The sequence below is a fragment of the Alternaria metachromatica genome, assembly GCF_023757995.1.
Source record: "Alternaria metachromatica strain BMP 0045 chromosome Unknown scaffold_4, whole genome shotgun sequence".
In the NCBI taxonomy this organism is placed as follows: Eukaryota; Fungi; Ascomycota; class Dothideomycetes; order Pleosporales; family Pleosporaceae; genus Alternaria; species Alternaria metachromatica.
This window is the reverse complement of record NW_026055495.1, coordinates 1,120,810-1,144,025: the sequence shown is the minus strand read 5'-3', so window position 1 is coordinate 1,144,025 and position 23,216 is coordinate 1,120,810. Positions and strand designations below refer to the sequence as shown.

The following is a 23,216-nucleotide window of genomic DNA, read 5'->3' as shown; positions in this document are numbered from 1 at the left end:
GACGTGAAATGTCGGTAAGAGTATGGATCTCGACGCGCCGCTTCACGCATTTCCTCAAAAGTATGAATGAAGCGTCGTAAACGCGAACGTTCTTGAAGAATGGTGAGAAGCCTGGAAGAACTGCAGACATGAAGCGAAAATTGATACTACAACACCTCGCTACCTCCGCGTTGGATTCCTCACGATAAGCCTCTCATTCGATTGGCATGCCGACGAGAGGGCGAAGAGATGCCCAGAGTTTGTTCATGGGACTAAACAGAATGGTTACCATACCACGGTAATGTTTTAGAATCATTTATGGCCCACGTCGAAGATACTTCGCCTTGCTGGATCAGAGTCTGGAGCTCGGTCGATTCCGGCGTAGTCGTAGGTACCAGCTCTAACAATTGGACCGACATGGGGTTCATCGAGGAACACAAAAGGCATCCGAAGCATCTTGACAAATCTGTAGATGCTAACTAAACCACGCAGGTAGAGACAGTTGCAGATGTGCTCAGGTAATGAAAATGGTGTTCCTGACAGGGTCGGTCGACATGCCCCACCATCTAATCCCCTCACTAGAGAAAAGTTTGCCGCGACACTGCCCCACCAAACCACTTCTTGCATACCAACAAACTTCAAGGCTCGCTATCGGCCACCGGATGTCTTTATATACGATTACCAAGAACGTCCTTCCATCATTACTAAGCAACAACTGGCCTAATGGCCCAATGGCAAGGCGCTTGACTACGACTCCGTTCGATATCAAGAGATTCCAGGTTGTAAGTAGCTCTCAGAAGCCTCCTATTCGAATCGCAAAGCTGACACCCCCGCTGCGACCCCTGGTTAGGTCACGTTCACAGCTCCAGCTATCTTAGCATCCATCTTTTCGCATCGGTGGTTTAGTGGTAAAATTAGCCGTTGCCATCCTTCACAGGACAGTTTCGGCTAGCCCCGGGTTCGATTCCCGGCCGATGCATTCTTTTTGGCGTTCTAGACGTCGTTGCGGTGTTGTGGTGGTGGTGGGAGACGACGGTTGTCGAGTTGGGGGAGACGGAACTTTTTTGAGGTTTGGCGGAACACGAACACTAAACCCATAAGACAACAACAACATCTGCGCAGGAGTCAGAACGCACTTCCAAGTCCTCTATCTTGCTGCGCAACGAGCGTGCTGCAAATAAGTTTTCCTTTGGCTGTCTTATGTTCTGCCTCACGACCTCGCATGTCTTGTCGTGAGCTCTCGAGCCATGAAGTAAGTTCTGGTTACTCACTGCGATGGTTACTATGAACCCATTCATGTCATCTCTGTGCATCGTGGTATACTTTTACAAAATGTACCAGCCACTCTTTGCGAAGTCACTATCTTAACCTCACTGCGCACAACACCATCGCGCCTGCAACGACAAGTGCTTTGCGAACTTACTTCAATTGCAGACGATGTCGAAGTGTCGCCTTTGTTCGGAGTGCATGGAAGTTCTATCATTCCTAGCCTGCGCTGTTCACAGAGCGATCCATGGATTGATAAAGAAGGTAAGAGAGACCTGCGTACACTGCTCCTGCAATCACTCTGCGAGCAATCGGGAAGTCTCAGACATCCTCAACAATCGCAGTCAGCCACTTCTCACTTCCTATATCGTCCAAGCCTTACGATTACCCACCTGAGTCAGTACCGCAACCACAGGCAATCACTCAAGAACTGCGCCGAACCATCATGAATCCCAAAAAGAACCTCCCATACCGCGAGCCAGCAACAGCGAAAGAGACAAACCAAGTGAGCGACATCCATCTGCACACTTGCACCATTCCAGCGACTAACCTTGTCAGACGCTGCAAGACTTGGGCTTCACAAACCCGCTAAGAGCAGTTAGCAACATCTCCAAAGATGACGGCGAAATCATATCACCCAAAACACCAACTGACGCCAATATCGGCCACGCGAAAGGTTTCGGGGAAAGCATCGCCGAGGCGATGTCAACCGCCATGCAGCTGCCCATGGCAACTGCCAACTACCAGTTGAAGCAGGAAGTCAAGCGCTCGGCATCCAGCGAGCTCCTGAAGATCGACGATCTCAACATCTACCAAAGCGCATGCGCTGCGTATAAGTTGGGATTGGAAAGAGGTTGGAGCAAAGAGAGACTACTGGAGTCTGTTGAGGAGTGGAAGGTGTTTGAGGCAAACTCGAGGCGCAAGTGAGACGGGCGCTTGGTAGACATGGCTTGCGAGGCGCTTGAGGAGGGTCTGTTAGATTTGGGTGATTACAATCACTGTAAACCTTGAGCACGCCGATGACAATGGCAGTAAAAGTTTGGCTTATTGGGACTTCGTATGGACAACACATTGGTACTATGCTATCACACTTTGATTGGGAAGTTGAGATATGACTAGAACTTTCATGCCTGTCTTCTGTATGCACTTGGAAGCTACGACTAGAAGCTCAATCGTATAGCCTGTCTGCTACAAGCGTTCAATGATCGGTAGACCGTAGCTCAACCGCATAACCAGCTTCTCTTCAACGCATCATTGTTTCCGGTGTCGAAGGCGGCTGATGTCCAATAGTAGAGTAGATTTACTACCAGCCGCCATACGTGGTCGAAATCTTCCATCCTACTGCATCGCCTATCGCCGCTGACCAAAGTATCGATAAGTCATCCTCATAGTGTACAGGAGCTGTCCCTCGGTACTTGAAGTGCATCTTGACCATCTCTCTAGCCACATCCATGACACCAGCCAAATGCTCATCCTTGATGAGTAATCCGTACTTGTGATTGTAGCACTCGCCGATAAACATTAGAGTCTCGTTGATCTTTTCTCTGATGTCGGAGTCGAAGATCTGCTCGTTATCGTACAAGTGCTCGGTGACATTCCATAGCTTGTCGACGAACTTGAAAGCTTCGACACTGTCTGTTACCTGATCGAGGGTGTCGGCCGCTCTGCGCTCTCCAGAGACGAACTCAGGCTGCCGAGGAAGCTCGAAGAGGACGGCATCTTCATGGATTGGACAGGTGTTGTCATCTTTTAGATGACGAAGCAGACAGTCCTCGCAATAGATCCCGTGACAGTCATGTAACTCGGTCTGTATGCGGATAGGTACGTTAGGTACTATGATCAATGTATCAGCGATCGGACAGCAGAATTAAGGTTGTTCACGGTCTTTACCTGTGACGATATCGTCGCAAATGAAGCACTTCATGTTCCTCTTGGTGCCTAGTCTGAGGAAAGTCTGTCGGTCCTCAAATGGCGCGCTCATGTCTGGTTGTGGATGTGAGCTTCGATGGTGACGAGTAACAGGTCAGTAATAGGCAGACGTTGTTCGTGCTCCGAATGTCTTGGCAAACGTGCTCTCACCGACGGGGAAGGCGCGGTATCGATTTCAAAGTGAACGTGAAGTTGGCCCAATGCGGTAAGAGCGCGCAGATGGCTTTGCGCAGCGCCGAATTGCTAAGAAGCGGCGGGAACCGTATAGGACACTATCGTGAGGCTTCGATACAGAAAGAGAATGGTAATGGTAATGCCGCATGTACGACTACAGTTATCGGCGTCTTCGACTCGCCAATAAAAAAGAGTACTCGGCTTTGGTACAGAGCGCACAAAGCAGGTGATAGAGCTGACCCAAAGCTTCCTAAACATTTTACTCCGTCGAATCCGCCATCGACATATCATCGCCGTCATCTTCAACATCTAACGCCTCATCATCTGATGGTTCATCACCTAACACCTCATGTTCCGATTCTTCGTCTTCAATCTGCCATTCCAACACGCTCTCGACGTTGTACAAGTAAAACCTAAGCTGCATTCCTATGAGCGGAACATAGCTTCCATTCCTATAGTGTTCTTGCACCATCCTCTGAGCTTGTTCCCTGATTCCAGGCCAATGGTCACTGAATATATAGAAACCAGGAACCATCCTAGCGTTGATATGCTCTTCAATGTCAGAGTCGTAAATGACCTGATCTCGTTCGTAGAGCCTGTACATGGCACGCCACATGTTCTTGACGAATGTCTTGGCCGGGTGCCAGGTCTGGATCTGGTGGGCCATTGTGTAATGTGGGCCTACTATGTCTCGTACTCCTTCGACAAATTCGGGCTTGTCGATTTTAGAGAATAGTTGTTCTCTGCAGATGGGACAGGTGTTGTGGTTGTCCTGGTCGGATTCGATCCATTGGGTCAGGCATTCTATTCCAAATGTGTGTTGGCAATTCGTTGTCTTGATGGATGCTGCTTGATGTTCCGTATCAAATGGCTCTGTACAGATAGCGCAATTGTCGTGGACGACGAGGTTGTCCCTGAGAAAGTCGCGGCGCGAAGGTAAGTTTGTGTTTCGCGGTGTCATGGTCTCGCCCTTTGGTGATACACTATCGTTGGGAGCGGATGTAGTGCGATGGAAGTTTTGTGGATTGAGAACAAAACACCAGCCGACTTATAGACGGCAGTGGCGACTGAAGCATAAATGTTGAATAAACGCGGGGGACACTAAGCCGGATGAACGTTGGTGTGGCACTAGTAGTGGCTTTGTACCTAGGTACATTGACCGGATTACCACCGCTCCTTCGTTCAACTGACGTCCACATGACAGGGACGACATCATGAAAAGCATGGCAGCTGCTAGTTCAAAAAGCTGAAGCTCCAGTGAACGAGGGTTTCAGCGGCGACGGTCATCTTCCCATAGACGGTTTGGCGGCAAAGAGAAGACAGTCTTCAGCTCCCTATGCTCAAGAGCGTCGATAGAAGGGCGCGATGGATGTAACAGCGAAGAGCCTTTCCTAGCCGGCATAGCAGGTCGAAGAGTCGGAAAGTCGACTGACGCATCCCACCCATGTGTCCCTCTGAACACGGGGGCAGCATGGACAGGAGTGATATCAGCCACAGGCTTGACATCCGGCGATGATGGATGCAACAGTGTCGATTGCTTTCGCGGCTTGCGTCTGTCTCCATGACTACGAGGTGATATTGATCTGGCGCCGGTAGTCATTGCGCTGCTTCTCCTTCGCACAGACGTGACACCACGCTCTGACTCAAGCCATATCGTATCCTTGAACGGAGCGATTATAGAGTCGATCGAAGCCCGTCGTAGGAACTCTTGCTTGAGATTCGGATTCCAGCTCGATCTGCGCTTCAACGATGTGCGATGACGCACATGGCCACGTTTGCGTTCCGCGAGGTGTCTCGTTGGCTCTTTTGGTGGTACTGTCGTTTTGGGCGACAGTGGTGGAGAGGGAGGATACGCATCGAGATTGGGTTCTTCATCTTCTTTGTTGAATGTCGCGCCCTGGAAGTACGAGGCTTCGGTGTCTTGCTCGTGGCGGGTAGGTGTTATGGATGGGCTACCTTCTCCGCGCTTCGCTATTCCTCCTCTCCGTCCATTCGGCCTGGACCAGCTAAGTTCTCGGGAAAGGGTCTGATAAACGAGGTCGCCGTTTTGCATTTTGAAAACTGTAGTGTTTTCTGTTGTAAAGATAGGCTGCGCCTGATAAGATTAGGTAGACAAAGCGTCGAGTGATTGCGCCAAAGATATTTACGTCTTCAGTGTCTGGTGTAAAGTATGCGTTTGGGGCTGACAAGTACAGGGAGTCCAAGAAGGCGGTGCAGAGGCGGTGACTCGAGTTTTCTATATAATGACATGGTTGGAGCACGGATGTTGTTGTGAAGCGCGGGCTTTCGCCCATGGTTGGTGCACTGTATGTACAACCGTTGGTACAGTCAATTACCGACACGCACGCACTCCAAACTTTGAATACCGAAGAACAAAAACTTATCCGACTGAGAGGCCGACCTTTTTCGTTAAAACGGCTTTAGTAGGATTAATTGTATCTCTTATCCGGTTCATAGGGGCAGCGAAGCCTTCAAAGCTTGCTTGTGTTGCCTGGATGGTATATTTACTCGCGCGCGGGTACGTCAACCGAGTCAAACCCATGGTCGGGGCATGACGTTGCTTCTGTAGGGCTGACCGGTTGGTAGACCCTGCTTGCAATATTGACGCCCTGTGCGGGTCTGGAACGGACCGATAAATGCGCCCGATCATTGTGCCCTGCATGTTTTGTTCTTCCAGCGGTTCTCGTGGTGTCAGTCTCTGTAAATGAAGCGTTCAAAATACATCCATCTCCTGGGTGACACGCTTCCCAAACCAGTCGACCAGTTCGTCGCCGCCGCCTTCATTCTTGCCGCTGAAGAAGTCTGTCATACGCATGTCGTTGCCGTCATCTTCAGCAGGCCAGTCAATGGCGACATCCGCTTTTTTCCCTTCCAGTAGCTCTTTCGCAGTCCCCCACGAAAAGCGCGTCTCGCTACCCCAACCAAAGAAAGGGTCCATATTCTGCTTCAGCCAGGTGGTTGTCCGCGCGTCCGATGGGTACCCAGAGCCCCAAGCCACCTTGACTTCGGCATCTTCGTTCGCCGCTGTGTTGCGCTTCTGGTAGGGTTCGTAACAGACATCTAGGGCTGCGTCTCGGGTGACTTTAGCGCATACCGATGCTGCACTGACCACGGGGTATAGGCTGTCGGCCTTCTTCGCGACTGTGATCCGTATCGTAGGCCAAATCCTCTCTAGCTTCTTCTGATAGATTTCTGGTCTGCCAATTGTGTCGATGTAGATCTCCTTGACGTTGACGCCTTGTGCCAGCACTCCTTTGATCAGATCAATTGTCGCGTCCATGGCCTGCGCATTGAGATTGTATACATTCGGAGACAACATGTGCGCTGAGATGTCTTGCGCTGACATTACGCGTGTTGCCCATCCACCAGCTTCGTAGAGATCTGAGCCCTGGGTGCACAGTTTGCGCATCAGGTTCGAGCGGACTTCGGGAGTCAGGACTTTGGAATCGTCAAAGTGGTGCGTTTCGGCGAGGAGCGAATGATGGAGTTCAATTGGTAGGTAAAACAGGGCGTACACCATCGGGCCTGTATGTGTTAATGACGGACAAGGCTTTCACAGGGGGACCAGTACCTAAGACAGGGCCTCGTCCAGCCTCATCGACACCTAGCACGACTTCTCCAGACATGTCGTCTGCGATCTGCTTGGGTATGGGTGAGAAGTGCGAATATGACTTCCCGCCAAGAATGCCTGATTTGGATATCGAAGGTGCCATGAAGACATCTGAAGGTGGTGTTTCCAGCTCAATGTCTTGGGTGTCCATCTGAACATCTTCTTGTGGTTCTGCCATGTCTTCCGTCGTTTGTCTTAGCGGCTGAGATGGTATGGGCAATGTTGTGTGTCGTTGTAGTAAAGTGGTCGATTGAGTGAGACGCGACGCGTTCCTCGGCGCTTTCGACGCGACTCACCGATACGCTAGCGATGTGAATGGCACCGGCACACCTGCACCACGGCAAAGCCCACACACACCTTATGCGTAGGGCACGGCACAGTGCATGCAGTTTTCTACGCTTTTCCCCCAAACCTACTGTAAAGGGTTGGTTCGCACCGGCAAGTCATGTTCGTACCACCACACAAAGCGTTTCGCTGCATGAGTGCCGCCGAGGCCAGCACATTTCTTCCCGGGGCCGCATGCAGTGTGTGATGGGTGTGGTACTTCCTAGCACAACACGCTAAAGTTGCGAATTCTCGCACACAGGATTCCATTAAACTTATTTCACGGTATTGTAGATCGTCTTGCTCACGCCGCTTCTGAGACTCTCTTGTACCCAATTCGGCAATCCCCTCAGCATGCTGACCTTGCCCGCAGCGCTTGGTAAGATGATCTGGCCACCGCTGCAGCTCATGATTTGTCCGACAATTGCATCGGCAACAGCAGTCGGCTCAAGAATGGGAGAACCTCGCCTCTTGAGTTCCTGCTCCACAGGTTCTATCAAAGGTGTACGGACCCAATTAGGGTGTATGGAAGTCGTGAGAACGCTTGGGCTGTTGTAGTGGTGCTTGAGTTCCTGGGTGAGCGCTAAATTGGGTCAGCATACTGCAGCTAAGAGATGGGACAAGGAACATACTTTCGTGGAAGCTTAAAATAGCCGCCTTCGTCGCCGTATAATCTGCCAGGCCAGCGACACCGATGAAGCTTGCCGTGCTTGCGATCGTCACGATATGGCCCTTGTTGTGTCGGAGCATGTCTGGCAGGAAAGCTTTGGTGGTGTACCAGTTGCTGAGGACGTTTACATCGAAGATCTTTCGGAGGTACGCGTCGGACGTAGTGAGGATGGTGTGGGATGCCAGAAGCCCTGCATTATTGATGAGGATGGTAGGTGCCCCCATCGTTTCTTTGACCTTCTCGGCGACTGAGTAGACTTCAGAGGAGTCGGTGATGTCACACTTGAAGAACTTGAGGCCGGCGTCTGTCGTCTTCGTTAGTACCAGGCAGCTCAGCGTAGTGAGTATTCATGTGTCTTACATCCTTGCAAACTTGGAGGAAGTTGCTGAATGTCTAGCACTGCCACTCTGATTCCTTTATTGATCAATCTCTTCACTACCAGCTCTCCAATACCACTGCAGCCTCCTGTAATGACTGCGACCTCTCGGCTCCAGTTCCATCTCGCCTTTTCACTTCGCAATCTGCCTGCGTTCAGGGCAACATGGTTAAGCTGCTTGTTGACGACTCTTGCTGTTCCAGCTATCAGGCACCACTTCAAAGCCTTCACGAGCTGTGCATAGCGAAACGGGTCCCGAAGTGCGCGGATCCGAGTTGTAAGTTGGCTGCGAAGTTGTGTAGGTCCTTTCGTCAATACCCAGAGTAGAGCGGCCGTGACTAGAGGGTTGAGCGTGATATGGCCAGCGGTTGTTCCAGCGATATTGAAAACGTGTTGCAGTAACTTCGACATATCTACGTTTGCATCCAAGGTATGGAAGTCAGAGTGCGCAACCTGAGCATTCCATCGGATATGTCACTTAAGCATGATCTCCAGGTCTATATAGCGTGCTGCGGGTCCGTTCGCGTCGAAAGAGGGGACCATACGACGCCAAAAGTGTCTAGTTGAGCGGGCTTGGAGCGGATGATGTCGCAGCCTCGGCTTCGCATTCCCTTCTGCTTGTGCAACTAGACACTGTAAGAAAGTTTCGTTCGAAAAGAGGAGTATCCAGTAAGCTCTAGGGAAAAGATTGCAATACTGTTTACTTGTAGGCAGCCTTACAGGGCACTTGCATGAAAGTGTACAAGTGCTTCAGCGTGTAGGCATGCGTACCAGCAGAGCCACCAAGATTGCTAAACCAAAATGCGCGTTTACTATCTGTGGTAGAACATGACGTGCCTCGCAAAATCATTTCTTTTTCTTCATTGCAACCTGGATCATCCTTCGAAGAACGCAGCCACTTCGGTGACAATGCACACCCCGTTGTGCAGTCACTGGCACCCTGCATCAGTCTCCGAGGCTATTCTGCAGGAATGCTGTGGAGGGTGGCAAATAGGAACGGCAGGCGCAGCCGTGCATTGCTTCTCGGGTGCAGAGGTCCGATGGCGTGGCTGCCGGATTGGTCGATGGCACACGTGTTGCTGCTTCCTGCTTCGACAAACTTTATGAGGAAGTCGCAAGTAACAGCCTGCCAACCAGCCATGAATTGCGCTCGATGCCTCTGGATGCGTTACTTCCTCTGGCCATGTTACATAGAGGAGCACCGCTTTGGCCTGCTTTTAGCCGGTTCCACGGAGCCCACCCTGATTCCTCTGCTGATTGGCGGATGCAAGGTACGTGCGGGGAAATGCCTGGTTCTCTATTCTGAAACGAGAGCGGTCAGGCCCATCTAACCGCATCGGCTGCATGGGAGAACGAGGCGCCTCATTTATAAAGATCGCCATTGTCGCAAAGAGATGGGCATTTGGTGAGATGCAAGGCCAGGAAATCGAACAAGTGTCGGTCGATGTCGCCTACTGACAGATAAACCAACCTTTCGGTAGCAGAAAACTGTCAGAGACTCACTCAGTCCTCCTGCACGACATGTCTACCAGAATGGCGCGGCACGCGTAGCGGCATACGTCGGTGTTTGAGACGATCGATGCCCCGCCAGTCCTTCGGCCGTGGAAGCTACACTGCCCCTCCTAGTACTTATTGCGGTACTACTAGATGCTGCAACCCTGACTGGCTGGGGGACTCTTGGGCGAAGAGCTGCCGGATGACGTGAGGGCATTGCGCACCGCCCGCCGGCATCTCCATCCCACTCCAGGGGCCTGGAACGCGCTGTAGAGAAGCATTCAGAACCACGTTTGCCGCGCATATCGAGTTAGAGTGGGCCGCGTTGGATAGCGGAAGGCTGTGACAGCTGCGTCAAAGGCTGGGACGACACACAGAAGGTGGGTTGCCAGATTCGATTAGCACCGCGTTCCGAAGCCATGACTACAACGTATGTTTAATCCTGGGATGCGATGCGCGTTTGCGTGCTAGATAGTCTCTACAGTAGCTGCGCATGTACAGTAGACAGCTGCGGGAGAACAGGAGGGTCCAAAACCTCAATTGGGCAGAGTACGCGACCAGCAGATGGGCAATATGTGCGGAATCCCACCCAGCACTAGTTGAGCGCCACATCGTCCCCTGATCAGTGATGGACCCTGAGCTTTCGAGTCCAACGCTCCACTCCCGCTCCATCTATAGACTTGCTCTTTCGGCGCCCGAAGTTGAACTGTTGGCCAACCCTTCCAGACTTGCTCCGACTGTCCTTACCCACGACTCGTGCTGTGCATAGGCCATCGAGTGCGCGCTGCTGCGACCCGCACCACATCGACTTCCGTTCCTACCTACGTACCGAGCCTCCAACCACGCTTCCGTCCCGACTCTGTACGACCACGAACAGCGAGCAGCGAGGGCAGCAAGGGCATTTGCCCCGTGTACGAATTATCTGTATGTAAATGCGCCTTCCGTGTCTCCAGCGAAGCGGTCGCGGCTGCCATGTGAACTTCACACCGCCCGCCAATCCCCCACACCAGCTCCCAGGGCAGTCGCGCTGACGTGACGGCAGTGTATTTCTAGTATTCTAGCCAGTATGGCCTACCAAGGCATGGGAGGAGGCAACGGCCTCAGATCCCCGCGCGAAGAGCAGTCGTTCCTTTCCCTGAATCGCGCCGCTCAGAACGGCGATGGCCGCGCGACCCTGCAGCGCCGCTTCACGACCAACAACATTCCGACCATGAGCACGCCTCTGTCGCCAATCGGACAACAACGTAGACAAGCGGCAGAGCCGGCCGAGTTTACTACAGCGGTATGTGGGCACTCTCGTACACGTAAGAGGCGGATGTTCAGTGTTGGGGCTCCGCGGCGCTTTGCATGTCGGTACTCAGCAGCTACCGCAGCCATGTCGGATATACTTGGAACGACATAGTATGGCTGCGTTGGTAGAGCTGCTGTCCGTTAGCTATTATACATCCGCGGTGACCAAGAATTCGGGCTAACGACCAATCCCAACAGACGTACCACAAGCTCCAAGTTGTAAGTCTACTTCACTGCGTCTTTCTACGTCTCTCACTTGTCACCCCACAAATCCTACTGGAAGTAAGATTGCAGTCGTTGCCAAGGCTACCTGTCCAGGCGACGCCCATATTGACCAACAATTGTCTTTTGCCTTTGTCTCTCCTACACCACCACAAAAGTCCGCCTCTCCAAAAGCTAGCTTTGCTATCATTACTCCTGTACATTTCTCTGTCTCATTTGAGACTCTATTCCCTATCTATATCCTCATCTCTTCCCATCTGCATCGTCCTACGTCACGAGCGACGCTGTTGCCTCACGACAAACGCGCTCAAACACCCTCGCCGGTCCGTGTGACCAGCTAACAGCTTGCTAGCTTGAGAGAAAACGGATTGAACACGAGTATCTCAAAGAAGCGAAACGGCGATTCGACGCTGAGATGGAGCTCCTCAACTTGCAAGCCCAGCACGGCGAGAGTGACAACAACCGATTCTCGGCTGATGCTCACTACGGCGGACCTGCGCATAGCCAGCCCACTACCCCGCCCGAGTACAACGAGAGCAACGGGTTCCCGTCCGCTTTGTCGCGTCCGAACCGTTTCAGCATGTCCAGTATCAACCCGGGTATGACCACACGCGGTAGCCGTGCCAACTCCCAGGTCACTTCCCCTCCCGCCAACTTCCAGAGCAACGGCAACTTGCCTTCGCACTCGATGCCAGGATCCCGTCGCAACTCTGAGGAGGAGCACGACGACTTTGAGAACGACGACTTTACTCCTCTGAGTCCGGCCGCGCGCAAGTAAGTTGGCCCAGCACAACATCACCTCAAACACTGCTAACCCAAATAGGAACAACCGTATGTCCATGCCCGTTACTAGAATGGACTATGGCAACCGCGGAAATCTTCCAGATGTGGGCTCGCTTCTTGGTCATATTGATACTGCCGGCTTCTTGTTTGGTGATGACGCATCAGCTGCCACTCAAGATCAGAAGGCTTTCCTCCAGATGGGTAACACCAAGGACGACTTCCCAGTCTTGGTCCGCCGCGATGGTGCTGGTAATGGTACGAACCTCTCTGCCTCTTCCGCTGCACTTGATTTGGCCCTTTCACAGTCCCCTGGCCCGGATGCTCAGTCCACTGCTTGGAACGGACACCGTCATCGTCAGGCTCAACAGTCCCTTCCTGCTAACACTTTCCGTAAAGCTTCTCAGATGGACGACTATGAGTCCGGTCGATCCAACGGCGCCGAGACCACGCCCAAGAACAACCGTCGCTCGGTCGAGTTCAGCTTCAGCCCCAAGGCCAACGAGTCCAAGCGCTCCAGTTACGGCGGCCCGACCAACGGCATGCCCAAGTTGACTCAGTCGTACTCAACAAACGACGTGCCGACCCTGAAGAATGGAGCGAACGGCGCCAATAGTATCGGTTTCACGCACTCGCAGCAGTTCCACAACCACAACGCTAGCCTTGGTCGCATTCCATCAAATGTCCTGTCCAACCGTAACAGCCGCGACCTCTCACTCGGTAATCGCGAGTCTGAGTACCGTTCTTCGCAGTCAGGCTTGCACGCAAGCGCTGCACCTTTCGGTCCTGGTATGACTTCAGCTGCCAACGGCAACGGCGGAGTCTCGTCGACTGTCGGTTCACCAGCCATGTCACAGTACTCGAGTGTTTCCGCTGCCAACCCAGGATACTATGGATACGGTATGAACATGCTGAACGGTGCTTTGAATGGTCTCAACCTTGGAGGTGGGCCCGGTCCTCAGTACGGTGGACCCACTGCTTACGCTCCCACCAACATGTACGGTAACGGACCGTCGCAGTACAACCCATACGCTACCTATGGCCCAGGCGGTCGCGTACAGGACAGCCAGGCTCGCGTCATTCAGAGCCGTCGTCTGCAGAACGACGCCAACAAGTACATGAACTACGATCTGAAGACCATGCCCCGTCATGAGATCTACAGTCTGTGCAAGGATCAACATGGTTGTCGGTTCCTGCAGAAGAAGCTCGAGGAGCGCAACGCGGAGAACATCCAGATCATCTTTGATGAGACTGCCCCTCACGTCGTTGAACTCATGACTGATCCTTTCGGCAACTACCTCTGCCAGAAGTTGCTGGAGTACTGCAACGATGAGCAGCGCAACACTCTTGTCCGCAACGCTTCTCCTGCGATGGTTCAGATTGCGTTCAACCAGCACGGCACTCGCGCTTTGCAGAAGATGATCGAGTTCATCTCCACCGATGATCAGGTATACTATGACCCTCGGTATTATCCCGCTCCCGAGCTAATCCGTCCCCAGACTCAGATGATTATTCACGCATTGTCTGGACAGGTTGTCGATCTCATCCAGGATCTGAACGGCAACCACGTCATTCAGAAGTGCCTGAACCACCTCAAGTCTGTGGAGGCCCAGTTCATCTTCGATGCTGTAGGCGAGAACTGCATCACTGTTGGTACCCACCGTCATGGATGCTGTGTTCTACAGCGTTGCATTGATCACGCAGTCGGTTTCCAGAAGGTCGATTTGATCCGCAAGATCACTGCCCACAGCTTCCACCTTGTGCAGGATCCATTTGGCAACTACGTGGTTCAGTATATCCTCGACCTCAACGATGCGGCCTTCACGACCCCCATGTGCCAGGGCTTCCAGACCAAGATTTGCGAGCTGTCCAAGCAGAAGTTCAGTTCCAACGTTATCGAGAAGTGCATCCGCTGCGCTGAGCCGCACGTCAAGGGCATGATGATTGAGGAGTTGCTTGACGTCGAGCAGCTTGAGCAGCTCATGCGCGACTCTTACGGCAACTACGTTATCCAGACTGCACTCGAGTTTGCTCCCGCCGAGCTGTGCGTGCACCTGATCGAGGCCATGCGTCCGATTCTGCCATCCATCCGCCAGACCCCTTACGGTCGTCGCATCATGAGCAAGGTTAGCGAGCGCGAGAGCCGCCTGGCTGCCTACACTGGCCGTACTTCATCTGGCCAAGGTTCACCCGGCGCTGGGCCAGGTTCTGAGTCGAGCTCGGTCTTCAACCAGGCCCCGGCACAGTACCAGCCTCCCAACGGTTCCTCTGGCTACCAGACACCCATGTATACTGCGACCGCAAACTATGGTCCGAGCATCATTTCACCTCAACCTCACCGCCAGCCGCACCGCTTGAGCAACCCGCACCACATGCACAACCCGGTTCAGGACAACCGTCAGGGCTACGCTGGCTACCAGCAGCAGCACCAGTACGGCATCCCTCAGACCAACGGCGGCAACGGCAGCTGGTTCTAGAAGAGCCAAGCGGTCAACGAGGTTATGATTTGACGAGCTACGGTCTGTCCAAAAGCACATCACTACGCAACATGCTTACCAGTAGAGTACACTGGTGTTGGCGTTGTCATTTTGATGGTTTGATCTTTCTTCCATGTATCGGTCCTGTCTGTCTGATTGGGCGGATCGATCTTGTATAGTACGAACTACACGAGCATCATCGCGCGGCCTCGGCAGCATTCGGCATATTCGGCGTACGGATCTGGGCTACACGGCGTTCTTCCCTTGCCCCTTCATTGATTGTATTCTATCCCTTCATTTTCCCCAGCCATCACTTGTCTTGACGATACGGCACCTTGGTGCACCAAAAGGAACGTTTCAGCATGAGCACGAAAACGAACAGCACGAGCACTGTCGCCGTATGGGCGGCCTCTTCATTTTCACCTACCCCTTGCAATGGCACTTGCCGTGAGCCTGGAGCTAGGTGGCAAGTCTATGTACATGAATACAGGATCATATTCCAAACTTGAGATGCACTTGCGTGATGTTGTACTATCGTCGGGGTGAATGGAAACAGTAAAGATAGGGCAGTGACGATGTTGCAATGAATTGTGGCCAAGGTTGCGTTGATGTGACGAGGGGTCCAGCGGAGCGACTGCCGTGTGACATGTGAGGCGATGACGCGCTTTGAACTTCGGCTCGGGACCAGCCATTTGAAACATGCACCTGCCCAGTCGCTCCTAGACACTTACAAACCACGCCGAGCACCACCAGTAAACCTCTCGCGACGTCCAAAAGCATTTTACTACGATAAGACAACCACCTGACGCTCTCCCGAGTCTTAACCGTCTTCCGGCACCGCAACCGCAGCCCCAAGTCGCCCAAGCATAATGCGCTTCGCCATCTTCTCCTTCCTCGTTGCGCTTCTCGCTGCCTTCGTCATGGCAAGCGCACCCCACCGCTCCGTCATCATCAGCTGGCCCAACGACACACCCGACGACATTGTCGAGCAGAGCAAGGAGGCTATCCGACAGGCCAAGGGTACGAGGCATGCGAGACCGGTAGAGGACATGTGCTAACAAAATTCCAGGCGTCATTACCCACGAGTACAACATCATCAAGGGCTTTGCTGCCACGGCCCCCGCTGCCGCTCTCGACATGGTTTCGACGTTGAGCGACGTGTACAAGTGCGAGATTGAGGAGGATGGTATCGTTACCACGCAGAACAACAAGGAGTAGGCCGGATGGGGAAGGAAGAGGGCAACAAATTGGAAGGAACGGCCCTTTAGTTAACTGCGCTCATGATTATACGACTGGAGTCTGGAGTCTACTCAAGGAACGGACAGGGTGGAGTTGGACGAGAATGTCAACTAGACAATCCATCAGTTTTTTGATTTATGTAGAACACATTAAACCCATCCTCAACATTGACTGTGGGCAACACCAACATATTCAATAGCCATATGCATCACTACTGCAGATTGCTGCTACGCTCGAGACTGTTGTGATCACCGTAGGGTAAGATGGTGGAACCCTGCAGCGGCTCTTTCCCCGCGGGTGTGGCCTGCCCGTGCACGTCGTCTCAGAACAGCGGCGGCTTTATGCGCGTCATGTTCCGTCTGTCAAAAGGCAATTAGGGAATGTCAGGCTGATGCCCCTCACCCGACGCCCATCGCACGACTCTACGCCTCGCTACACACGGATTCAAGACGTCGCCGCGGGCATGTGCTGCATTCCGGCTTAGCGTTCGGGCTCCCAACCTCACCGACGCGCGCGACACGTCCTCGAGCAAGGACTCAGCCTGTGCATGGTGGAGCACGTACACTTCACCGCAAAACCACAGACACCGAGATGCATGACTGTTATTCACTCTACTCGCACCGCATAACAGCATTGACAGACCGACACGCGGGTACCAGGCCCCGCGACACTCCACCATGGACGACTTCAAGCCCGAGCTGCTCAAGGCTCTCCTCGACTGGGTACGTCTCCACGTGCCGCCTCCTACACGTCCGAGTGGACTAGCTGACAGTCGCGTCTAGGTCAACACCTTCGACCTCCCCCACAGAATCACGTCGCTGAGCCAGCTCGAAGACGGCCAGATACTGTGGCAGATCCTCGCCGACATCGACGCCGACTACTTCAACGAGTCCCTCCCAAATTTCGAAGAGAACCACCGCCGCCAATCCGACAATTGGATACCGCGATGGCAGAACCTCAAATATATCGAGCGCACAACCTCGACCTACATACGCGAAGAATGCGAGCAGCTGCCCGTGCTCACCAAGCGCATGATACCAGACCTCAAGGCAGGTGCGAGGGACGGATCAACAATGCTGGTTGCAAAGCTCACCATGGCTGTGCTACTGGCGGCATGCTTCTCGCCGCGAAGCAACCAGCGCATGCTGCAGGTCATGCCCAAGCTGGGCCAGAAGACGGCCGAGACGATTGCCGAAGCCATACAAGAGATGCAGGCCTTGGACCAACGCATGTCGGAACTAGGCGTCGATGCCGAACTGACTTCAGAGCCAGTTCTCTCAGGGTATAGAACGCCCACACGAGCAATATCTGGCCAGCCACCTCCGGCAGGCAACGAGTTGGAGCAGGAGGCACAGCTGTTCGAGGCAAACAAGGACAGGCAAGCACTCAAGGCGCAAGTTGGAAAACTACTTGAGGAGCTCAAGACCTCACGAGAACGCATATCAAAGCTCGAAGAGGAAGTCGCAGAAGCAACTGCCTATCTCGACGTTCGGGCCGGCCAGGCACAACGCGCTCAATCCGACGATGTCGAAAACTTACGGAACGACTTGCTGCGCGACAGACAGTACATCGACCAGCTCGAACAAGACCTCGCGCATACGAGAGAGATCATGGAAAGCCAGAAGCGACGTCTCGATCGACTAGAGGGCGAGGAAGGATCCAAACAGGACTTGCGAGATCAGCTGCAAGTCGTCAAGGCCGAACGCGACGAGCTGAGCCAGAAAGCCAAAGCAAACGAGAACCTGAAGAAGAAGATCGAGTCTCTGACTAAGGAAACCAAACAACTAGAGACGCTACGCGAAGACTACCAACAAGCTCGTGAACGGTTAGCTCAGCTCGAAGGCGTCGAGGAGCGCATCGATATCTTGCAGAACATCATCAAAGAGAACGGTCAGACGCTTGCCAACGGAGAGCAGGCCATCTTTGAAGAAAAGGGCAAGCGCACCCGAATCGAGCATGAGAACCTCCTCCTCATGAAGCAGTTGGAGCAGACGCGCGAACTACAGTACAAAGCAGAAGATGCCAAACAAGAGCTCGAAGAACGGATACGAGAACTAGAATCATCCAATCATGCTGATCGTGGCGGAAGTCTCGAAGACGAGCTTGAACAAGACGAGAACGCCAACCAGGACACCGACACAAAGCCCGCGTCTGATGGAAGGGTGAGCGCAGATGCGATTGCTCTACAGCAACGGGTCGATATTTTGAATGTCCGTTTGAAGTCGCTGGAAAGCGAGACACTCAAGCAGATGCAGGAGAATTTAGGTCTACGGTCTGACATGATGACGGAGAAGGATGAGAACAGCCAGAAGTAAGTGACTGCTTCATATTGATCGGGCATTACTAATCACACGTCCGCAGACCCTTCCTGGAACAGAACGAAAAGCTACAGACTGCTCAAACCGAGCTGGAAGAACTTCGTCGCCGGTTACGAGAACAAGACCTGCAAATGGCGGAACTTCGCAACGAACTCAATAGGAGTATGCATTCCGATTCATCTATGTGATTGTGCTAACTCTGCTAGAATCTGACATCGACGACGATACGCGCACAGCTGCTGTCCAAAAGGAACACGAGCGCCTACTGGTACTGCAAGAGAGGACCAACGACAGACTACGGGAGCTCGAAGTTGCGAACGCGGAGAAGCAGGGTCTCTTAAGAGCAGCGTTGCTCGATCGCCAAAACCTACCGCCAGAGCTTCTTGAGCTCAAGAGAATCGAAACGATACGGGAGATGCGTGAACGGATAGAGTCTGTCATCAAGGCCCCAGCAGAAGTACAACCGCAAGTGCTAGATACCACGAGTTCGGAGATCGCAGAGACTGTGCTATCCTCCGAAGCAGCTCTGGACAAAGCAAAGAAGGTAAGTAACAAGCAGATCTCTCATAGCAAGTCGCCTTCTTCCGCGTTCGACGCAGCGGTTTCGGCAATGAAGAAACATCAGCTTGAACCTTCGTTCACTGCGGCTACTCTTGTCTCGCCGGCTTCGCCAAATCGAAACCATTTCGGAAAGGATAAGTCGCTATCGGACATGTCTACTTCAACAGCTGGGACGGGGCAAACTACATGGGGCCGCATGGCGCAGCTAGTCTCGCCAAAGCGGAGGACCAAGTCGACCATGGGCGGCACCGAGTACTACACGATGCAATCGTCGAATGACTGTGCGGCAAGTTTGTCCCTGGCCTGGCTGCCAGAGTATACTTATCCAACCGACTACCTCTCCCTTTTCATACCCTCTACTCATCTCCTCGCGCCCATGCTAACCCGCAACCGCAGGACCTCCAAGATCAACTCACAACCAACAGCACACTTCGCGAGCAACTCGAGCTCGCAAAGAAGGAGACGTCAGAGAAGGGCTCGGTATGTCGCGTTCCCTCCCTCTCCAGAACAGCGACGTGGCAACCTTGGATATGGTAGTAACAAGTGCTCCAACAAACAGGTGGAACTCCAACAAGAAGTCGAAAACCTGCGCCGCGAAAACGCCCTGGTCAAGTCCATGTGGTACGACATGAACCAGCGTCTCCTCAGCAACACCGTCATCCTGCAAAGACGCAGCGAAGCACCCAAAGGCTGGCTCGGAAAACAAAGAGCCGCTGTCGGCGGCTCCAGCGTCTTAGTACGTTAGCTCCCCTCTTCCTGTAAACACGCTTTTTGTGTATGTACCTTCAAGGGCTGACTGGGTACAGGGCCGGAGGTAGCCGGAGCCGTGACCGCATCGCCTTCTCTGCGGCCGACGCCCTCGTCAGTGGGCAACAGCTACGCTGCAGCTGGCTCGTCGGATGGCGTGCTCGTCTCTTTTCTCTTCATTACGCATTTTGTAGGGCCGCGGAATCGGGTTTGGTTCAGCATAGCGCAGGTTTGGTGGCATTTGTATTGCGTGAGGATGTATAGACGTATTGTCTTTTGTCACTTATACCCCCTTTTATTCCTTTGCAGTAGTTTGTAGAGAATCAAATATACTAGATCAAGGACGGCTGAGCATTTGGGTGGTGTTGTTGAGATATCCTGTAACGAACGTTCGCTATTGGGGAATGACTATATTGACATGGGTATTGAAAATAAAAAGGGTTTGGGCAACGTCGAGAAACAGTCTATTTGGTAAAAGTTGGTATGGAATTAGATTGTGAAGACTCTATCCGACAGAAGGGATGCACTAGGTAAACCCATCCTACTAACAAGAGTGATGAGAGTGTGCCGTTGCATTAGCCTCCTCCATCCACTCGACCACTATACTAATCACCCATCCACATCCCCCATTCTCAACCATCAAAATCTCCAAATCACCCATCATCTCACTATCATCTCCCAACCCCCATCCTTCTACCAACCCGATAAGTCAACTCAGCACACTCAGTACTCAGCCAGCCTCAACCTCCTCCCAATATTCCTGCGTATAACGTCGCGCTCGACGGGTTCGTTCTGCGCTCGATTCGCATTGAGTGCCTGACGAAGCATGCCCGCATCGAAGAAACCATCTATAGCCGGAGCAAAAAAGTAAGAATCAGCGATCAATGAAACAGCGGAGAACAAGGTAGTGTGTTGGAGGTGATGGTGATGATGAAGTCTCGTGTGCGCATGCCGCTTATACCGCTCAATTCCATCAACAATGTACGAAAGCAAAGAAAAAAAAGGTCTCTAATGAGGAAAGAGGAGAACAAACAAAACGCTAAGAAGAGTAAAAAATCGGTTTCCGTGCCGCAACAGGCGCTTTCCTCGCCTTAACCGTTTTAACAACCGGAATAGGTTTACGCGGCGAGCTCTGCAAAACAGGCGTCATGGGTTTGAAGGGCGGGGAATGAGGAGGCGTAGGCGGTAAACCACCCACAGTGGGAAAAGGCTGAGAAGATGAAGGCAGAGAGGAACAAGAAGCATGGCTCGAGACTTCATCGAGGGAAAGAAGGGAAGGAGGGGAAGGGGGAGTCCTACATCCACCGAGACCATCGTCGTCATCGTCATCTACTATACTCTCTGCAGGCGTCTGTTGTTTTCCACCATCTCCTAGGATAATTCTGCCTCTGCTCTTGAGACGGGTGGCGAGGGGTCTGTCTTCCGCTTCGCGGGCACGGGTCGCGGTTTTATCAGCCGAAGTGCCGCGGCGCTTGATCTGGCGGAGGAGTTTGCGGATCTCCAAGAAGTAGGATTCCAGCGCGTCGATGTAGCGTGAGGTTTGGCGGTGCTTGGATGACGCGCAGATGGATATGCTGCCGTCTTTTATGATGTAGCCTATGCCGAAGCCGTCGGCGGACGTGGGACCGAAGCCGAATTGGCGGAGCGAGGGGTTGCCGCAGTTGGAGGTCGACAGGATGGTTTGGTTGATCTTGTCCCAGCCGTTGTCGGCGAAGAGGGCGGGCATCGAGTGCTGCATTGGTGCTGGGGGTGGCGAACTCGATATGGAGTCGTTCTCTGAGAGGACTGAGTTGCGGTTCGGTGAACCTACGCCTGATGCGTCGGCGCTGGATGGTCGTGTGGAGTCCCAGCCGTCACTGCTGGCTGTGTCGTTTGACTCGTCAATGGCACGCTGCCAGATGCAGTACAAAGCGTAGAGATGTCGGTCAGGACCTTGGGCTTTGGAACATATTTTTGTGTTTTCGGTGTGCTTCTGGCATGCCTTTCGGAGTGCTTCGATCTTCTGCGATGCTGGGTTCTCGCCCCAGAACGTCGTCAAGAAGTCAACCGACTCTTCTGTTACCGAGCGGATGGCTTCGGTACGTCCGTGGTAGTATATTTTGGTCATAGCGGGTTCGTATACGCATTCTATCCGTCCGTATAAACCGTAGTACGCTGCCTGGAAAGCCATTTGAACAAAAGCATCGGGTGAGAAACCCATCGAAGTCATGAAGTTCTTGCCATAGTGAGGGAACTCCAGAGTCGCGAACTCATTCTGCTGAATGAGGTCTGCCAGACGTGTCTCGGCGAAACGAAGCGCTGTGCTGAGTTCGGGAAGCATGTCCCACTCGAGCTTATGAGGTGTTGTTTGTACGTCGCCAAAGCTGTCCGGGTCGCGCTTGGCAGGATCAGGACTTGATGAAGCCCAAAGACTCGGCGCACTGCCGTTGATGGTCCTCGCAAATCGGAGAATGGTGTCGGTGTATACATCGGAGGCGAATCTGAGCACAGTATGGCCATCAACACCAGTGTGCTCGAAGTTGATACCTGCGCTTCCGTTCTTGCAAACGATGATTTGCAGCTTGTCGTACCAGCGGTTCGTGCATGTTCCCACTTGGACACCTCGCTCAATTTTGCTCGTACCGCAAAGCATGTTCATGCACAGATCCGCACCTGTTTGCGGTTCGGTGTAGTCCAGGCAGAGGATAAACAATGCTGAGTCAACAATGTTGAGGCAGTCAGAGTTATTCGAGCCCTCTTCTCTGTGCAGCACGTCACGGAGTCCAGCCCAAACCTTTCGGTTCTCCGTACTCAACACACCCAGAGCTCCTTTGGCCGCATCCTGAATCGGTACTTCCTGCGCGTCATCGACAATGACTTGCAGATTAAGGGCAATATCCTTCTCCGTCATGATCAGGTCGTGGTTGTCATCTAGAACGTCGAACCAGTAGAACTGGCCATAGCACATGACGACCACGTGCTTCGAAGTTGGGTCTTGACCGATCTGACATCCATGCTCAGTGGGTATCCTGGCAGTACCGAACAGTCTTGAGTATTGGTACATGCACAGTGGCTGACCACGGATGGTGTCAGGCGGTAGTTCCTCGCGACGGACAGCTCTAACAAACGACAGTGCCGAGACGACTAATGAGGCTGCGCGAGTGACTTGGTTGTTGCGAGCCGGGGTGGGATCATCCTCCAGTAAGAAGAATGGATTTAGATTAAGTACCACCGGGTTATCGAAGTTCAGATATGAATCATACCCTAGCGATAGGTCAGCCTATGATACATGGATATAGACACACTTTCAACTGTCGATCCTGAAATGCCTCAAATACAGCTCATTTTGTGAACTGTCAAGATACTTACAGAACTGCTCGATATAGTTGTTCTTCCCAGAAGCGTACTTCTTCAGCTTCTCCTGCAGCACAGGTCCATCACTCTTGAGGAAGTCCTCTACTGAGTGAACCGTATCGCTGTGTTCCTTCGGAGACTGCAAGGGTTTGAGCGCAGCAATGTATTTCTTGCACGAACTGTCGAGCTCTGGGATAGGAAGCTTTGGTAGACTGTCTTCGTGTGCGAAGGTGATGCCCGGTCTTGAGTTGGGGTTGGTATGGCTTGCTAGTGGTGCCTGTGCCTCGGAGGAGTAAGACTGGGTACTCTGCTTCGCGGACTCCGCTGAACGGGTCGTGCCGTTGCCTTCCGAGCCAGACATCTTGGATGCCTTATCCAGTGTATCCTCAAGGGACGACGGTTGGGTGAAAGTGCGGACTGCCATGGC

General features: G+C 52.9%; 8 protein-coding genes and 2 non-coding genes across 10 annotated transcripts; 6 read left to right on the top strand and 4 right to left on the bottom strand.

Annotated features, from left to right (window-relative positions):
- Positions 1-696: 696 nt before the first annotated feature.
- Positions 697-833, top strand: J4E83_002734. Its single transcript has one exon. It is a non-coding gene; the product is annotated as a tRNA-Arg (tRNA).
- A 37-nt stretch (positions 834-870) lies between these two features.
- Positions 871-958, top strand: J4E83_002733. The gene has a single exon. It is a non-coding gene; the product is annotated as a tRNA-Gly (tRNA).
- A 732-nt stretch (positions 959-1,690) lies between these two features.
- On the top strand, positions 1,691-2,172 carry J4E83_002732 (uncharacterized protein; the record flags this gene model as incomplete). Its single annotated transcript, XM_049329675.1, has 2 exons — positions 1,691-1,750; positions 1,804-2,172. 2 exons carry the CDS (start codon positions 1,691-1,693, stop codon positions 2,170-2,172), a joined length of 429 nt encoding a protein of 142 aa, XP_049191354.1.
- A 376-nt stretch (positions 2,173-2,548) lies between these two features.
- On the bottom strand, positions 2,549-3,226 carry J4E83_002731 (uncharacterized protein; the record flags this gene model as incomplete). Its single annotated transcript, XM_049329674.1, has 2 exons — positions 2,549-2,964; positions 3,136-3,226. The coding sequence occupies 2 exons, from the start codon at positions 3,224-3,226 to the stop codon at positions 2,549-2,551; spliced, it is 507 nt and encodes a 168-aa protein (XP_049191353.1).
- Positions 3,227-6,061: 2,835 nt separating this feature from the next.
- Positions 6,062-7,136, bottom strand: J4E83_002730 (uncharacterized protein; the record flags this gene model as incomplete). The annotated part of the gene is made up of 2 exons (XM_049329673.1): positions 6,062-6,873; positions 6,920-7,136. The coding sequence occupies 2 exons, from the start codon at positions 7,134-7,136 to the stop codon at positions 6,062-6,064; spliced, it is 1,029 nt and encodes a 342-aa protein (XP_049191352.1).
- Positions 7,137-7,557: 421 nt separating this feature from the next.
- Positions 7,558-8,753, bottom strand: J4E83_002729 (uncharacterized protein; the record flags this gene model as incomplete). Its single annotated transcript, XM_049329672.1, has 4 exons — positions 7,558-7,865; positions 7,915-8,256; positions 8,313-8,323; positions 8,746-8,753. 4 exons carry the CDS (start codon positions 8,751-8,753, stop codon positions 7,558-7,560), a joined length of 669 nt encoding a protein of 222 aa, XP_049191351.1.
- A 2,135-nt stretch (positions 8,754-10,888) lies between these two features.
- Positions 10,889-14,591, top strand: J4E83_002728 (uncharacterized protein; the record flags this gene model as incomplete). The annotated part of the gene is made up of 5 exons (XM_049329671.1): positions 10,889-11,104; positions 11,311-11,331; positions 11,687-12,108; positions 12,158-13,562; positions 13,614-14,591. 5 exons carry the CDS (start codon positions 10,889-10,891, stop codon positions 14,589-14,591), a joined length of 3,042 nt encoding a protein of 1,013 aa, XP_049191350.1.
- Positions 14,592-15,460: 869 nt separating this feature from the next.
- J4E83_002727 (uncharacterized protein) lies at positions 15,461-15,809 on the top strand (the record flags this gene model as incomplete). Its single annotated transcript, XM_049329670.1, has 2 exons — positions 15,461-15,611; positions 15,661-15,809. The coding sequence occupies 2 exons, from the start codon at positions 15,461-15,463 to the stop codon at positions 15,807-15,809; spliced, it is 300 nt and encodes a 99-aa protein (XP_049191349.1).
- A 698-nt stretch (positions 15,810-16,507) lies between these two features.
- On the top strand, positions 16,508-19,454 carry J4E83_002726 (uncharacterized protein; the record flags this gene model as incomplete). Its single annotated transcript, XM_049329669.1, has 4 exons — positions 16,508-16,552; positions 16,613-18,141; positions 18,192-18,310; positions 18,355-19,454. The coding sequence occupies 4 exons, from the start codon at positions 16,508-16,510 to the stop codon at positions 19,452-19,454; spliced, it is 2,793 nt and encodes a 930-aa protein (XP_049191348.1).
- Positions 19,455-20,179: 725 nt separating this feature from the next.
- On the bottom strand, positions 20,180-23,213 carry J4E83_002725 (uncharacterized protein; the record flags this gene model as incomplete). The annotated part of the gene is made up of 3 exons (XM_049329668.1): positions 20,180-20,304; positions 20,756-22,699; positions 22,805-23,213. 3 exons carry the CDS (start codon positions 23,211-23,213, stop codon positions 20,180-20,182), a joined length of 2,478 nt encoding a protein of 825 aa, XP_049191347.1.
- Positions 23,214-23,216: the final 3 nt, after the last annotated feature.